The sequence below is a fragment of the Gorilla gorilla genome, chromosome 10, assembly GCF_029281585.2.
Source record: "Gorilla gorilla gorilla isolate KB3781 chromosome 10, NHGRI_mGorGor1-v2.1_pri, whole genome shotgun sequence".
In the NCBI taxonomy this organism is placed as follows: domain Eukaryota; kingdom Metazoa; phylum Chordata; class Mammalia; order Primates; family Hominidae; genus Gorilla; species Gorilla gorilla.
This window is the reverse complement of record NC_073234.2, coordinates 144,352,501-144,370,588: the sequence shown is the minus strand read 5'-3', so window position 1 is coordinate 144,370,588 and position 18,088 is coordinate 144,352,501. Positions and strand designations below refer to the sequence as shown.

Sequence of the window (18,088 nt, the reverse complement as noted above, 5' to 3'; positions counted from 1 at the left end):
GGGAGAAGTAAGGAAAGACGGACGGAGAGGATCTCACGCTGGACTTCCCACCAAGGCCCACTTCCATAATCCAAGCACCATACAGTGCTGACGCGGAAGGAGGCTCGAGCCCAGCACGGGTTGTTCTGCTGGCCTCAGTTATGAGAAGCTCTCCATTTGCTCTGAAAACTAACAAGAGGTGCAAGGAAACTGTATCTGGGGGAATAGACTTTATCCTGTGAAAATAAGATAAAAAAGAAAGAAAAGTAGCTAAATAACAATTGCCTGACAATGGGCCCTTCAGGAGAGTGTGTAAACCTTTCTTTGCTGGGAAACTTCAAAACTGAGAAACTTAAGAATTGAACAATTAGTGGGGCGTGATGGCTCACACCTGTAATCCCAACACTTTGGGAGGCCGAGGAAGGTGGATCACTGTGGTCAGGGGTTCGAGACCAGCCTGGCCAACACAGAGAAACTCCATCTTCACTAAAAATACAAAAATTAGCCAGGCGTGGTGGTGCACCCCTGTAGTCCCAGCTACTGACGAGGCTGAGGCAGGTGAATCGCCTGAACCCAGGAGGTGGAGGTTGCAGTGAGCTCAGATTGCACCACTGCACTCCAGCCTGGGCGACAGAGTAAGACTCTATGTCCAAAAAAAAACAATAAAATTCAATTAAAATAAAAAAACACGTTTCTTATGAAAAATATAAAGCTACCATTTTTGCATTTTTAGTTGAACATTGCCATTTTGAAATAGATTTACTCACTAGATTTACTCACTTTCACATGTGATTTTTTTTGTAAAAAAAATCTTTGGGCTTAAATATCTATAGCTTAAAACTTATGAAACTACCAATATTCAGCCATTTTATGCCTACAAAACAGCAAATTCACCTCGTTTAACCTATCGTGTGCTATATATTTCCTATTTATGAGGCTATTTTTGAGGTGTTTCATTTTATACAAACTCTCTTTTGCTCATTTGCTTGACGATAATTTTTTCTTTTCTTTCTTTTTTTTTTTTTTTGAGACAGAGTCTCCCTCTTTCACCCAGGCTGCAGTGCAATGGCGAGATCTCAGCTCACTTCAACCCCTGCCTCTCAGGTTCAAGCGATTCTCTTGCCTCAGCCTCCTGAGTAGCTGGGATTACAGGCATGTGTCACCATGCCCAGCTAATTTTTGTATTTTTAGTGAAGACGGAGTTTCCCCATGTTGGCCAGGCTGGTCTCAAACTCCTGACCTCAGTGATCCACCCGCTTCGGCCTCTCAAAGTGCTGGGATTACAGGCGTTAGCCACCATGCCTGGCCAAGAATATTTTCTTCTAATATGTACCTGGATGATCCGTCACCAAACAATTTCCATAGGTTTCACATACTCTTCATTTAGTTTTGATATTGATAATGTAATTATCAAGTACTTATTACATTATAATATTTATAAGCCAAAAAGCTGAAGCTAAGGTAAGTTTGAATACTATATAATACAGAAAAAAAATTTAAATACTAAAAAAACTTCAAAAATAGACCCTATAGGAAAAATATTACTATTTAAAAACATTTGATTAAAAATGAAATACTCATTATAAAGCTAGACAAGTTCAATACTTTCTTTTACAGAAACGTGTGCTATATTGTACTGGACAAAGAATCTGATCCATGCAGCTTTCCTGTCCATGAACCTCGATCAATAACCCCCCAAAATAGAAATCAGTGTTTGCTTTAATAACAATGAAATAAATAATACTAATAATAATACTGTAAGATGGATTCATTCAATGTTGTTTCTAGTAAACAGAATTGTTTTCCTTCCGTAAGGCAGTGCATTACCAACTACAGGAATCTAAAGGTAATGAATTTGCAGAGTGAAAGAACAACAGCAATAAGAAAACCTGTAATAAAAGATCCCCTTTCAAGGTAACCCCAACGTGTTTTAATGTCTTTTTTTATTGTAACACACACACGCACACACATCACACGCACACGTGTGCTCTCTATTATGATAAGGTGGTGTGAAAGGAAAATATCTTGGGCCCCCAAATCACAAAGCTAAAGGGAAAAGTCAAGCTGGGAACTGCTAAGGGCAAACCTCCCTCCCATTCTATTCAAAGTCACCCCTCTGCTCACTGAGATAAATGTATATCTGATTGCTTCCTTGGGAAAGGCCAATCAGAAATGCAAAAGAATGCAACCATTTGTCTGTCACCTACCAGTGACCTGGAAAACCCCTCCCTGCTTTGAGTCTTCCTGCCTTTGCTTCCAGTTGTCCCGCCTTTCCAGACCGAACCAGTGTACCTCCTACATATATTGATTGATGTCTCACATCTCCCTAAGATGTAGAAAACCAACCTGTGCCTGACCACCTTGGGCACGTGTCATCAGGACCTCCTGAGGCTGGGTCATGAGTGCGTGTCTTCAACGTTGGCAAAATAAACTTTCTAAATAGTAACTGAGACCTGTCTCAGGTTTTTTGGGTCCACATTTGCATTGCCACAACATACGATCGGGGTCCTCAGGAAGGACTGGGGTCCTAAATGCAGTGATACCTCTCAGTAACCCTGGTTTTCAGAAGCGAGACTTGACACCTACATTACCAAACAAGGAATCTGAGGCTCCAGACAGAACTTTGAATGCTGTCCCCAGTATGGAATAGGGTGATCCAGCTACATAAAGACTTGAAGTGTCCCAAATTCCCTGGCCAGAGCTTCCCAGCCATGAGGTGAGCCACAGAAAATTAATGGCTGGTGATTTATTGGGATAAAATCAATTACCAGTTTTGCTTTGTTTTGTTTTCTACAATGATTCAAAGATTTAAAAGGGTCGAAGGGATAGTTAGGCAGTACTTGTTGGGCCAACTGTAAACTGTGATTTCAGGGTTATTCTAGACACAGGTGAAGCTTTCTTCTAACACCAGCAGCCAGTGAACATGTGGGAGGACAAACTGCACAGAACCCCCTCGACTGTCCAGGCAAACCCCGAGGAAGCCCACTGAGCACCTCATGACTGATCAGAAAAGTTCTTTGTTTTGGGTATGCATGTATAGGTAGTTCTTTTGATTTAATTTCCACTTTGTTTCACAATTTTCATACGATCATGGAAGATTCATATTGCTTTTATCATTATTTTATTTAATTTTTTATTTTTTTAATTAATTAATTTTTTTTTTTTTTTGAGACAGTCTCGCTCTGTCACCCAGGCTAGAGTGCAATGGCAACATCTTGGCTTACTGCAACCACCACCTCCCGGATTCTTTTGTTGTTGTTGCTGTTGTTTGTTTTTGAGATGGAGTCATGCTCTGTCTCCCAGGCTGGAGTGCAATGGCACGATCTCAGCTCACTGCAACCTCTGCCTCCCGAGTTCAAGCAAGTCTTCTGCCTCAGCCTCTCAAGTAGCTGGAGCTACAGGCACAGGCCACCATGTCCGTCTAATTTTTGTATTTTTAGTAGAGATGGAGTTTCACCATGTTGTCCAGGCTGATCTTGAACTCCTGACATCAGGTGATCCACCTGCCTCAGTCTCCCAAAATGCTGGGATTACATGTGTGAGCCACCGCACCTGGCCACCTCCTGGGTTAAAGTGATTCTTCTGCCTCAGCCTCCCAAGTAGCCGGAATTACAGGTACCCACCACCACACCCAGCTAATTTTTGTATTTTTAATAGAGATGGGGTTTCACCGTGTTGGCCAGGCTGGTCTCGAACTCCTGACCTCAAGTGATCCACCTGCCTCAGGCCTCCCAAAGTGCTGGGATTACAGGCCTGAGTCACCATGCCCGGCCTGCTTTTATCATTATTTTAATTCTTATTATTGTGATTTGTTAGACAAAGAAATGGGAGTGATTTTTTTAATCAAGGCTTTTAATCCACTTTAAATTGCTATACAAATATGATAATTTTCTAAGTATGCCTTGTCAAAAGACACAATGACAACAAATTGAGTTCAAAGATTATAATGGGCTTTTATTAGCAATTCTAGAATTGGGCAGCACCTCATTCTACAAAACAGAATGAGTGTTCTGATGAGCTGCGCAGAGGAGGCGTGTTTTACAGACAGACAAGGGCTGAAGAAAGCAGACACAGAAAACAAAAAGCAGATGGGGCATTTCAGAGTTACTTTCCCTACAGGGTTAAAGCAGAGAAGACTTCCCTATTCTGCTGACTGAAGTTGGCTGGAATTTCTTGCCTTTTAGAAAACTGGCCCATTTCAGGCTGGGCACGGTATCTCATGCCCGTAATCCCAGCACTTTGGGAGGCTGAGGCAGGTGGATCGCTTGAGGCCAGGAGTTTGAGACCAGCCTGGCAAAATGGTGAAACCCCGTCTCTACTAAAAATACAAAAATTAGCCGACTGTGGTGGCAGGCGCCCATAATCCCAGTTACTCGGGAGCCTGAGGCACAAGAATCGCCTGAACCTGGGAGGCTGAGGTTGCAGTGAGCCAAGATCGCGCCATTGCGCTCCAGCCTGGGCAACGGAATGAGACTCTGTCAGGAAAAGAGAAGAGAAGAGAGAAAGAAGGCTGACCCATTTCAAAGTTCAGTTTGATTACACAGCACTCAGCACAAGTGACTCCTTTCTGTCTTGGGCTAGTCCGCTGGGGCACAGTGCGGGGGCTGGTCCAGAACAACAGCCTCCGATGAACCTCCGTTCACCACATTGACATGGAAAAGTTGGGAAGTACAGCGCTGGAAGGAATTCTCAACTGGGGATAATAACTTCCCCCACCCTGGGGGCATTAGAATTATAGGGAGACATACTAAGGTTGTTGTGGTACCTGAAGGCTGCTGCCCATGATCAGTATCTGGGATCAGAGACGTGCAGGGCAGCCCCCAGGATTATCACAGTGACCCCTGTAAGAAGCCCCACTTAGAGCATGTAGAGCTGTTCTCACAGCAGCTACCTCTCAGGTCCCTGGGACAGCTAGAGGGCCATACCCAAGGAAAAGGCCTGAGCCACAGTTTAGAAATCCTGTTGGTGACCCTTCTTGCAAATGGCGTATATAGCTCAGAAAGCTACATAGATAAGACCCATGCCAAAGATAGTCTACTTGGGCAAACCTGATGCAAACTAGATCCTAATTTGTGTGCTGCGAAGGCTGGAGTTTGCCTGTGATTCGTGTTTTCTACATCCAGAACACTTCTTTTTTCAAAAGAGGGCTTTGCTCTATCTACCACCCAGGCTGGATTGCAACCATAGCACACTGTAGCCTTGGGCTCCTGGGCTCCAGCAATCCTCCTGCCTCAGCCTCCCAAGCAGCTGGGACCACAGGCGTGCCTCACTACCAAGTGATCCTCCTGCCTCAGCCTCCCAAACAGCTGGGACCACAGGCGTGCCTCACTACGCCTGGCTCCATGCAGACCATTCTGAAGAGGCTTATCTAATATTAACTGTAGTTGAAGACTTAAGTGCAATAACCTGTTAGCAATGACTATTTGTGGCCAAATAAAAATGTACCAAATGAAAGAAAAGGTTACATGAAATTGGTTTTAAGTGCTAAGACGTAAACCTTCCCGGCAATTGGTGCCCTCGGTCTTCGGTTTCAATTAATTCAATTCACACAGTTTAAATGTTTGGCATGGATGAAATTCTCGCAGGTATTACCTGGCTTCCTCAAGAACTCTGCCCATGACTGTGTTTTTTTCTGCCTGGTTGGCATCTTCATTTACATCAGTTCCACCAAAGATGACTCCAAAAGGGATTCGGTGGCCTGCAAAACGATGACAGTCACAAAGCAGAATTTAGCCCTAAAAACAGCCTTCACCAACCATTCCCAAGCAAGGATCTTAAACACTGAAGTTCCCAGATCGCCAGAGCTGTGTGTTGCTGTACATTTAGCTGCATCCACCTCTCCTGGATAGCAGAATAGGTATCACTACAATAAACACAACACCAAGAGGAATCACGGGAGGCCCCAACCACTGTTGTCAGGGCTATCTTTCAATTAATTCATTTTAAACTTTAGCAAATAAAAAATATTGTTAGCCATCATCTATCAATCAAAGCCAAGCTTATCATTCCTAGGAAATGGGCTAATCTGGCATCATCAAAATTCATGACAAAAAAAGGGCTCTCCAAACTGAGTCCTATTGTTCATCAACACCAACAGGCACCGTGCTAGCTTGGGACAACAACAGGGGAGAGAGAGGTACAGACAACCTTGATGATATCCTCAAGAACTGTTCAGTACAGCAGGGATGATAAATTATGACAGGCACAACTAGGATAAGGGCCAAAATAACACCAGGTGCTGAGCGCATAAAGTGGGAAAGAATTTGCAAAGGGAGTATGTATATTCCGAGTGACGCGTCCTGTGCGGATGGGAGGCAGTGTGTGAGTCCACTCCCTGCTTCCTTGATGAACATTTCATGAGCACAGATGGGCAGGACAGGGCATTAGCCCTGCCCATCTCAGGCTGAATGATGTGCTTATCAAAAGCGACTCCCCGAAAGGACTCCCAAAGGTCACCTAAAAATTTCAAAGAGACTATGGCCTACAAATCACCCAACAGACCAGATCTAACTGGAGTTCACCCAGTTAGATTTCTCACACGAGCTATTTCTATCAAGATATCTAAAGGAGAAGATACTGATCTTTCCTTTTACTGGCCTTTGAATTGTTTTTGTCACGTAAATGAGCAGATCTCATTTTCTTTCTCTCTATCTAGGTCACTCTCACCCTAGAATTCCCCTGCTAGGAATTCAGCCTCCAGATATTAAGCCCAGCAATAATACACACGGCTCCAGCAAGGCTGCTAAAAGTAGCACAGTTTGAGAAGCAACTTACCTGTGCATTGGTGAAGACCAACTCTTTTTTTTGGAGCTGTGTGTGTGTGTGTGTCTGTGTACTCACATAGAAAGACTGGCCAAAAAAAAACACATATTGGTGAACAAAAGATGCTTGCACAAAAACAAAAGCCATAAACACACATTTCTATATGCACAGAACATCTGTGATAGTACACAAAATAATAACTGTTGTCACCTCTGGGAAAGAGACCTGGAAGACTACAGATCTGGGATGGGCCAGGCGCGGTGGCTCACACCTGTAATGCCAGCACTTTGGAAGGCCAAGGAGGGCAGATCACCTGAGGCCAGGAGTTTGAGATCAGCCTGGGCAACATGGCAAAATTCCGTCTCTATTTTTGTAAAAATACAAAAATTAGCCAGGTGTGGTGGGGCACACCTGTAATCTGACCTACTCCGAAGGCTGAGGCATGAGAATCACTTGAACCCGGGAGGCAGAGGTTGGAGTGAGCTGAGATCACGCCACCGCACTGCAGCCTGGATGATAGAGCGAGACTCCGCCTCAAAAAAAAAAAATCTGGGTTGGGAGTGAGACTTACTTTTCACTCTGTAACATTTTATATTGTTTGAATTTCTTACTACAGACTTGTAAGAACTTTTCCAAAAACACAGAGAGACATAGAAACGCCTGCCCAGTAGAGATGGTTCACCACGGGTGATGGGTTTAGGCTTTGGGAGATGTTGGGACAGAGTGAAGGTTTTTCTCATATGGTAAGGACATGAATCTGTGGTAGGGAGAATAATTGCTCCCAGAGATGTCCACATCCTAATTCCCAGGACCTATGAGGCTGGGACAGGGGAGGGGCATTACGGTAGACTATCGAGGCAGGCTCAACATAACCACAGGGGTCGTTACAAGTGGAAGAGGGAGGCCAGAGAGTCAAGTTCAGAGTGAGGAAGACCTCACCAGCCTGATGGCTCTGGACATGGAGGAAGGGCCATGAGCCAAGACATGTGGATGCCCCTCAAGGCTGGAAAAGACAAGAAAACAGATTCTCCCCAAGAGCCTCCAGGAAGGAGCACAGCTGCTGACACCTGAATTTCAGCCTGGGAGATCCGCTTCAGCTTTCCAACCTCCAGAACAGGCTCCCCTGTCACCGCCTCAGGGGTCTTGGGAAGTAGGATGTGGACATCTCTGGGAGCAATTATTCTCCAGAACTGGAGGTCAGGTGATGAATTTGTGTTGTCTGAAGCCACTGGGTTTGTGGTAAATTATTACAGCAGCAGTGGGAAACTGATACACCCTATTGCCACAAAGGGACTGTATTAGTCCATTTTCAAGCTGTTGATAACGATACCCAATTGGCATGGCAATTGGATATGTCTGGGCAATTTACAAAAGAAAGAGGTTTAATGGACTCACAGTTCCATGTGGCTGGGGAGACCTCCCAATCATGGCAAAAGGTGAAAGGCACATCTCACATGGCAGCAGACAAGAGAAGACAGTGTGTGCAGGGAAACTCCCCTTTATAAAACCATCAGATCATGAGAGACCTATTCACTATCATGAGAACAGCACAGGAAAGGCCCACCTCCATGATTCAATTACTTCCCACCAGGTCCTTCCCACAACACACGGGAATTGTGGGAGCTATAATTCAAGAAGAGATTTGGATGGCGACACAGCCAAACCATATCTGGGATATTCCCCCAATAAAAACTGCTACTAAAGGAGGCTAAGTAAAACAGTGGGAGAGTCGTTTTCAGTGAAATTCCCAAAGACAGAAAAATAGACACGTAAAAGATACACACTATCAACGAGGTTGTTTAAAAGGTGTGAACATATTTAGTACTTAAGATGACAGCCCTTTCTTACTCAATCAGACCAGCAGCAATAACTCATATATGTCAAAGCTAATTTGACCTATCTGGAGAAATCACAGGACTTTCACTCCAGACAGCCCCAGGTTAGAATTCTGCTTCTCCGCCTAGAACAGGCATGCCTTTGGCCAAGCTACTCAGTGACTGTAGTAAATAACAATGTATTGTACACTTGAAAATTGCTAAGAGAGGGGCCAGGCATGGTGGCTCATACCTGTAATCTCAGCACTTTGGAAGGCCGAGGCAGGTGGATCACTTGAGGTATGGAGTTTGAGACCAGCCTGGCTAACATGGTGAAACCCCATCTCTACTAAAAATACAAAAATTAGCTGGGTGTGGTAACACATGCCTTTAATCCCAGCTACTCGGGAGGCTGAGGCAGGAGAATCGCTTGAACCTGGAAGGCAGAGGTTGCAGTGAGCCAAGATTGTGCCACTGCACTCCAGCCTGAGCGAAAGAGTCTCGACTCTGTCTCAAAAAAATAAGACTTATAAATTCACCCATGATTGCAATTGAAAAATTCTGGAAGTCCTCTGCTATAACATGATGTAGATAAAATATTTTTGCAAACTCTCTTTTTATTATTGTATATATATATGGTGTACAACATGATGTTTTAAAATATGTATACATTGTGGAATAGCTAAATCAAGCTAATTAGGCCAAGCACAGTAGCTCACACCTGTCATCTCAGCACTTTGGGAGGCCAAGGCAGGAGGATTGCTCCAGCCCAGGAGTTTGAGACCAGCCTGGGAAACACAGCAAGACCCCATTTCTTTAAAAAAAAAAATCAAGCTAATTAATATATGTATTACCTCACATATTTATCATTTATTTGGTGATGAGAACACTTAAAACCTACTACTGTCTTAGCAATTTTTTTTTCTATTTTTTGAGACAGAGTCTCACTTGGTCACCCAGGCTAGAGTGCAGTGGTGCTATCTTGGCTCACTCCAGCCTCCGCATCCCAGGTTCAAGGGATGCTCCTGCCTCAGCCTCCCAAGTAGCTGGGATTACAGGCAGTGCCACCATGCCCAGCTAATTTTTATATTTTTAACAGAGACAGGGTTTCACTATGTTGGCCAGGCAGCTCTCGAACTCATGACCTCAAGTGATCCACCCGCCTCAGCCTTCCAAAGTGCTGGGATTACAGGTATGAGCCACCATGCCTGGCCCCTCTCTTAGCAATTTTCAAGTGTACAATACATTGTTATTCACTACAGTCACCATGCTGTGCAATAAATCTTGAATGTATTCCTCCTAGCTGAAATTTTGTGCTTTTTGACCAACGTTTCCCTAATCTCCTCACAATCCTGAGCACCTGGTAACCATCCTACTACTCTCTGCTTCTATGAATTTGACTTTTTGGATTTCACATACAAGTGAGAACCATGTGGTATTTGTATTTCTGTGCCTGGCTTATTGTATTTCGCATTACGTCCTCCAGGCTCATCCATGTTGTTACAAACGACAGAATATCCTTCGTTTTCCATTACATATATATACCCCATTTTCTGTATCCATTTACCATCAACGGGCACAGGTTGATTCCCTGTCCTGGCTATTTTGAATAGTGCTGCAGTGAACATGGGGTTGCAGATATCTCTTCCACACACTGATTTCATTTCCTTTGCACATATACCCAGAAGTGGGATTGCTGGATCCTACGGTAGTTCTATTTTTCATTTTTCGAGGATATATTTATAAACTCTTATTCACTCTTCAAACCCCTATTCAGTCATCCCTTGTTTCCAAAATCTTCTCCAGGTCTCTCAGAAGTAAATCCTTTCCCTTCTATGTCATGCCATGCATCGTAAGGTCTTGGGTTTTATTTATAGACTAGAAGATTCTCTTATTTATGTCTGCACCCCTTGCTCTAATATGATGGCACTCAAAGTTAGGTCCTCAAAGAGCATTTGCTGAAATGCACTGAGAATGAAGAGTAGCACACAAGCTATTTTCCAAGTGGGTTGACTCGGAGCCACCCACATAAGGGTCTTATTCCTAAATCACTGCTTGTGCTAGAGGTTTGTCTCTCCCAGTAATCTGCTGAGAAAAACAGAAAATCATAGCTTCCTAAACTTGGCTTCTTCTTTTTTTTTTTTTTTTTTTTTTTGAGATGGAGTCTAGCTCTGTCGCCCAGGCTAGAGTGCAGTGGCGTGATCTCGGCTCACTGCAAGCTCCGTCTCCCGGGTTCAAGCTATTCTCCAGCCTCAGGCTCCCGAGTAGCTGGGATTACAGGCATCCACCACCATGCCCAGCTAATTTTTGTATTTTTAGTAGAGACGGGGTTTCACCGTGTTGGCCAGGCTGGTCTCGAACTCCTGACCTTGTGATCCCCCCGCCTCAGCCTCCCAAAGTGCTGGGATTACAAGCATGAGCCACCGCGCCCGGCCCTAAACTTGGCTTCTCAATCAGCCACCTGACCTTATCTGCTTCCTTATTAGGCTCAAGCCTAAAGCATATTCTTAAAAAGAAAGAAGGCTGGGCGTGGTGGCTCACGCCTGTAATCCCAGCACTTTGGGAGGCCCAGGTGGGCGGATAACGAGGTCAGGAGATCGAGACCATCCTGGCCAACATGATGAAACCCCGTCTCCACTAAAAATACAAAAATTAACTGGGCGTGGTGGCGCGTGCTCGTAATCCCAGCTACTCAAGAGGCTGAGGCAGGAGAATTGCTTAAACCAGGGGAGTCAGAGGTTGCAGTGAGCGGAGATCCCACCACTGCACTACAGCCTGGTGACAGAGTGAGACTGTGTCTCAAAAAAAAAAATTAAAAATATAAATAAATAAATAGATAGATAAATAAATAAATAAATAGAAAGAGGAGGAGCTTCATTAACACTCTTGGCCAGCATCAAGTTAAGTTTTTCCTTGTGTGCCATTTAGGGTGTATAGGAAAGAGTTCAGAAAGCACACTACCTGGGAACAGGTTCCATTCCATCTAAGTTAAGGACACCTGTAAAGTTCTGTTCACATACACTTGAAATGATGGATCGGTATGCATGCCAAAAATATCTTACAGACATGCCCAAGAGGGAGAAATGAATATAATGTGTTACTTTGACGTTCATATAATAATTGGTCCATAGCTTAAGGAATTAAAGTTGATATTGTTCTTTAAAACATTTGCAGGCTAGGTGTGGTGGCTTACACCTGTAATCCCAGCATTTTGGGAGGCCAAGGTAGGTGGTGGGTCACCTGAGGTCAGGAGTTCGAGACTAGCCTGGCCAACATAGTGAAATCCCATCTCTACTAAAAATACAAAAATTAGCAGGGCGTGGTGGTGGGCGCCTGTAATCCCAGCTACTCGAGAGGCTGAGACAGGAGAATTGCTTGAACCCGGGAGATGGAGGTTTAGTGAGCCAAGATCTCACCATTGTACTCCAGCCTGGGCAACAAGAGCCAGACTCTGTCTCAAAAAAAAAAAAAAAAAAATGCATTACACCTGCAATATATCTGTAATGTGTATTAATGTTGTTAAGGTGCTATTTTCCATTATTTGCGTATTCTACTTAGCTATTTTATGTAATTATTTTCTCAGCAAATACTGATTTTAAACAGAAAAGCAAACTTCCACTTCTCCAAGCTGTTAAGGTTTTACTTAGCAATATTTAATATACACAGTTACATAAATGTGACTAGTTATAACTTGGCAATATGTAGAAAAGCTTTAAAAATGCATATACCCTTTGATCCTGCAAGGTTATTTCTGGAAAATCCTAAAGGAAATGGGCTCCAAAGGTTTATGCAGAAGGCTGTTCATCATGATATTGTTTAAAACTGAGGGGAAAAATGGAAATAGGATGGGACCATTCATAACTCGCTGCAAAAGAACATTCAATGACAGAGGAAATATAGACCATCTATTTCTAACATATTGTAAAATAGGTTACGAAATTAAAAGTATAATATGATTGCAATTTTTAAAATATACAAACTACAGAGCAAGAGTCAGATACAGCAATATCTCTGCATCCAAAGCATTTATCAAAGTGCTTAGCACATACTAAATACTCCATAAAAATATATATTTTTTATATATTATATATAAGAAATATATATTTATATAGGTATATACATATATTTATTTTATGTATCTATATCTATAAATTTTATATATATATATATGTATATATTTTTTTTCGATAGAGAGTCTCACTCTGTTGCCCAGACTGGAGTGCAGGGGCATGATCTCAGCTCACTGCAACGTTCACCTCCCGGGTTCAAGAGATTCTCCTGCCTCGGCCTCCCAAGTAACTGGGATTACAGGCACTCGTCACCATGGTCAGCTAATTTTTTTTGTATTTTTAGTAGAGACGGGGCTTCACCATGTGGGCCAGGCTAATCTCGAAATCTTAACTTCAAGTGATCTGCCTGCCTCAGCCTTCAAAATGCTGGGATTACAGGTGTGAGGCACCACGCCTGGACTATAGATTTTTTTTTTTTTGAAAGGGAGTCTCGCTCTGTCGCCCAGGCTGGAGTGCAGTGGCATGATCTCGGCTCACTGCAAGCTCCGCCTCCCGGGTTCACGCCATTATCCTTCCTCAACCTCCCCAGTAGCTGGGACTACAGGCGCCCGCCAACACGCCCGGCTAAATTTTTGTATTTTTAGTAGAGACGGGGTTTCACCGTGTTAGCCAAGATGGTCTCGATCTCCTGACCTCGTGATCCGCCCGTCTCCACCACCCAAAGTGCTGGGATTACAGGCGTGAGCCACCGCGCCCAGCCGACTACAAATATTTTTTAAAAGAAGTTGCAAGCTTAATTGTAAAATTATATCTTTTTTGCAAACTTAATTTTGAATAAAAGCATAAATAAAACCAAAAACACACACACAAACAGTGGTCGTTTCTGGGTGGCAAAACTGCAGGTGCCATATTTTCTTCTTTGTATTTTTACATAGTTTCCAAATCACCTCTATAAGTAATTTAAAAATCAATAAGCACTATATATTTTTAAATACAGTTTAATCAATAGAAGGCTGTCTAAGAAATGTGTAGTGTATGCACAGAATGAAATATCACACAGCCAGTTAATGACAGGGTAGGGCAACTCAACGTCTCCAACTGGTGCAGAGAAGGTCCCCGGATACTTTGCTAAGTGAAAACCTCACGGTGCACAGGGACAGCTCTTCTTACTGACAATGGTTCTGGTGCTTTTTACCCATGATGCTACACAGAGAGACTTTAACCTTCAAAAACATAACCCTGAGGAATAAATACAGTTTAGTTTCCATATGGACAACAACTAGGAATGAACAAGTAAAAGTTTAACCACATTTACTAAGAGTAAGCATGGCTTCAGTTCTCGATATTTATTAGATTGAGCTATGTAATTGATTTTTTTCCTCTGGGCAATAGGTTGGTTTTGCAGAGGGCTCCTCTCCTCCTTCAACTCTTAAAAGAAGCAAACCTAACTTCAGATGACTTTGTTTATTTGAAGCAGAGGTCAAGCATGGTAAAATTGAGAACTGTAAGTTTGAAGGAAAAAACAAAAACCCAGCAATCTGACTAGAGGAGAAATAAGTCCTTGCCCATCTGTTAGTAGAATACGAACTGGAATAACCTTTCCATATAGCATTTTGTCACTGTCAATCAAAACAAAAGTTACACAGCCCTTTGGCCCACAGGCTTTCCTAGGAATTTATATTTCCAACATCCACATACAATGGTGTAAAGAAATGTAATCGAAAACACTTCAGCCTTGCTTGGAATAGCAAAAAACCAAGAGAGACTTTTAATAAGTATGGTGCATTCTCACAGTGGAATACCTCACAGCCAATAAAAAGAATAAGATAGATGTAGCTTTGTGGATTTGGAAAAGTAGCTAAGATATGAGTTAAACAGACAGACCTAATCCCACTTGTGGGAATAAAATGTTCCACATACGTGTGTAAAACATTTAAAAAGAAATAATAGGGGCCGGCTGCACTTGGTGGCTCCTGCCTGTAATCCCCGCACTTTGGGAGGCCGAGGCGGGCAAATAACTTTAAGCCAGGAGATGGAGACCAGCCTGGCCAACACAGTGAAAGCCCGTTTCTACAAAAACACAAAAAGTAGCTGGGCATGGTGGCGCACACCTGTTAATCCCAGCTATTCTGGAGGCTGAGGAACAAGAATTACTTAAGCCTGCTAGGCAGAGGCTGCAGTGAGCCAAGATCATGCCACTGCACTCCAGCCTGGGCCACAGAGTGAGACTCTGTCCTCCCCCCAAAGAAAAGAAAGAAAGAAAGAAAAAAAAAAATAATAAGTATCACTTTACAGAAAATGACACAGCTTGACAACTTGTTGGGGGTGGGGTGGGGGAAGAGGGAGAACATCAGGAAGAATAGCTAATGGATTCTGGTCTTAATACCTAGGTGATGGGATGATCTGTACAGCAAACCACCATGGCACACGTTTACCTATGTAACAAATCTGCACATCCTGCACATGTACTGCTGAACTTAAAAGCTGAAGAAAAAAAGAAAAGAAAACAACACAACTCACTGTCAACAGAATCACTAAACTCAGGGCTGAGGCTTTGTGACTGCATAAAAGAGTTGCAACAGTCAGTGACAACCTTACAAAGGTTCCTACTGAGCTATCAGGGGTTCCGAACTTCATCTTGGCCTATAAGGAAAGTTAAACTCTACACTTCTTTCACATTCAGAGACAAAGCTCAGACTGTATTTCACTACACTTAAAACTGAATTCAAGGCTGGGTGCAGTGGCTCATGCCTTTAATCTCAGCACTTTAGGAGGCCAAGGTGGGTGGATTGCTTGAGTCCAGGAGTTCAAGACCAGCCTGGGCAACATGGCAAGACCTTGTCTCTAAAAATATACCAAAAAAATAGCCGGGCGTGGTGGCACATGCCTGCAGTCCCACATGCCTGTACTCGGGAGGCTGAGGTGGGAGGGTTATTTCAGCCCATGAAATGGAGGTTGCAGTGAGCCAAGACTGTATCACTGCACTCCAGCCTGGGTAACAGAGTGAGACCCTGTGTCAAAAAAAAAAAGAAAAAAAAAATTCTAAGTCATATACTTGTTCAGCAGAAAATAACTCTCTAGAAATAATACTTTCAGAAACACTGTCCGCATATACAGAAAACAGTTCGTTTAGATTGTTCAGGCACGGATGCAAAAATATGGAAGTACAAATATATTCTCCCAAGTTCGTATGCTATGATGTCTGTACAGAGACAAGCATTCTAAAAGGTGAAATAGAAAAATTAAAGACAATGTAAACATTTATTTATTGAAGACTTTAAATGATGGCACCTCCGCACAATGGATGAGATAGATCTATGTATGTGCCACTATGGGAGAAAGTTCCCAGATGTGTGGCTGAGTGGTGAAAAGGAAGATGCTGAATATATATTCAGCGGTGGGCTTCCATTTGTGTGTGTGTGTTTAAGGTGGGGGAGGAGGTACATATAAATACATGCACGGGTGTACGTGAACCTCCTCATATGCATGCTCTGTGTAGTGCCCTCTCACACTGAATAGTGCTGACCTGTGTAATCAGAAGGATATTGTGGGATTCATGTTGTATTGACTTCTGAGCCTGGGTCATGAAAAATAAGGCAAATTCCAACTTGCTTTTCTTTTGATGGTTCTCTCAGGAAGAAGCTGGCCATCACATCATGAGGACACTCAAGAGGGCCATGGAGAGGACCATGTGGTAACGAACTGAGACCTCCCACCAACGGCCTTGTGAGTGCACTATAATGGATCCACATCAGCAAGCCCCAGTCAAGCCACCAGATAAGACTGCAGCCTCATGGGAAACCCTGAGACAGACCACCCAGCTAAGCTGCTTTTGAATGCCCACAGGAACTATTAGATAACAAATGTACTGCGATAAGCAACTAAGTTGGGGCGGGGGTAATTTGTTATGTAATAATAGATAATCAATACAGTACATATATTTCTAGGAGAATATCCACAAGAAAATGTTAACTGTGGTTACCTCTGGAAATGAGAAATAATACGGTGGGGATAAGAGGTGGGAGACAGGCTTACTTTTCATACTATACCACTCAGTTGCATTTTACACCAGGGCAATTTTTCATGTATTACCTGAAAAAACAAAAAAGCACACATAGTAAGATGTCCCCATATATGAAGAGAGTGTTCAGAGAGGGCTCAACTTCCTGTAGAACAGGAGGCAGGAAAAAGAGCTGGAGCTTAAATAAGGTTTGATACAGTGTGGAAAAATGAAAAAATCACCTTCAGTAAAAAACCTCTAAAATTTTTGAAAGTGTGACACATTTTGCTGACCAAAATTTAATCCTGATGTGATGATGACTGGAGCAAATTGTGATCCTCCAATGACATGCTATTACTATCCCTTAAAATGGTGCAGCACAAATGATACCACTACTGTGTCATTTAATTCATGTTTGAGGAAATCACTCAGGCCGGACAATAACAAAAATATCTGTCTTGCCTTTGTGTGGTGGCTGCTATACTCTCAGTAAAGTCAGATGGGTCTTGTGAGTGTTAAGAAAAATTTTCCACAACCTGAAAATAAGGTCAAGAATAATAAGAATAAATAAGGTCCACATGCATTTTCTTGCAATGTTCTAGGAAGCCATAATTAAAAGGCTCCTCTAAAGACTCATTTTCTGAGAGAGTGTATTGTTGTTTGACTTCACTATTTACTATTAATTGAAAGTTCATACTCTGTGAAGTTACATTAAGCCATTTGTAGCTTTGTGTCAGGGAGAGATGTAAATCATTTCTGTCCAGTAGAAGAGATACTTCCAAAGCTTGGGGCCCATTGCCTTGTTGGATGTTAATCAGTTCTGCAACTAACCTCATGAATTTACTCTGATATTCTTTATTAAATTGCTTATTTAAATTCCAGTTGCTCAAATGTGCTTTAAACTGGTTTTAACATCTTAGTAGTTTCCTCATAAATTGATGGGTTGAACAACATCTTTCATAAGTGCTCTATTTGTAAAAGAATTCTTTTGAAAAAATATATTTTGAAAGATGAAATATGCATTGAAAAAATTCAGGGCCAGGCTCATGCCTGCAATCCCAGCACTTTGGGAGGCTGAGGAGGATGGATTGCTTGAGCCCAGGAATTCAAGACCAGCCTGGGCAACAAGGGTGAAACCCTATCCCTGAAAAAAAAAAAAAATTTAAATTAGGGGACATAGTGGCATGCACCCATAGTTCCAGCTACTTGGGAGGCTGAAGTGGGAGGATTGCTTGAGCCCAGGAAGCGGAGGTTGCAGTGAGCCAAGATTGTATCACTGCACTCCAGCGTGGGTGAGAGTGAGAGAGACCCTGTCCCAAAAAACAAATAAATAAACAAACAAAAATTAAGGATGATACTTTTAATATGGTAAAAACAGTTTCAATACGCATCCATTCTTGACTGTTATAACATTTAAGAAAATTGTGCACTAAGAAAGCAAACCAAAGAGATTATTGCATGTCTCCCATTTCTGAACTGGATAAAAAGGAGACACTGTTTCCCGTATTATTGGACATTACAGG

At 42.7% G+C, this 18,088-nt stretch overlaps 1 protein-coding gene across 5 annotated transcripts in view; it reads right to left on the bottom strand.

Annotated features, from left to right (window-relative positions):
- The window catches only part of GLT1D1 (glycosyltransferase 1 domain containing 1), a 137,388-nt gene that overhangs the window by 96,737 nt on the left and 22,563 nt on the right, over window positions 1–18,088 (bottom strand). For all 5 annotated transcript variants that reach the window (XM_063694492.1, XM_004054154.5, XM_055359201.2 and 2 more), the window contains one exon: window positions 5,572–5,677. In XM_063694492.1, coding sequence (XP_063550562.1) covers window positions 5,572–5,677 — 106 coding nt within the window. The remainder of the gene's footprint in view (window positions 1–5,571; window positions 5,678–18,088) is intronic.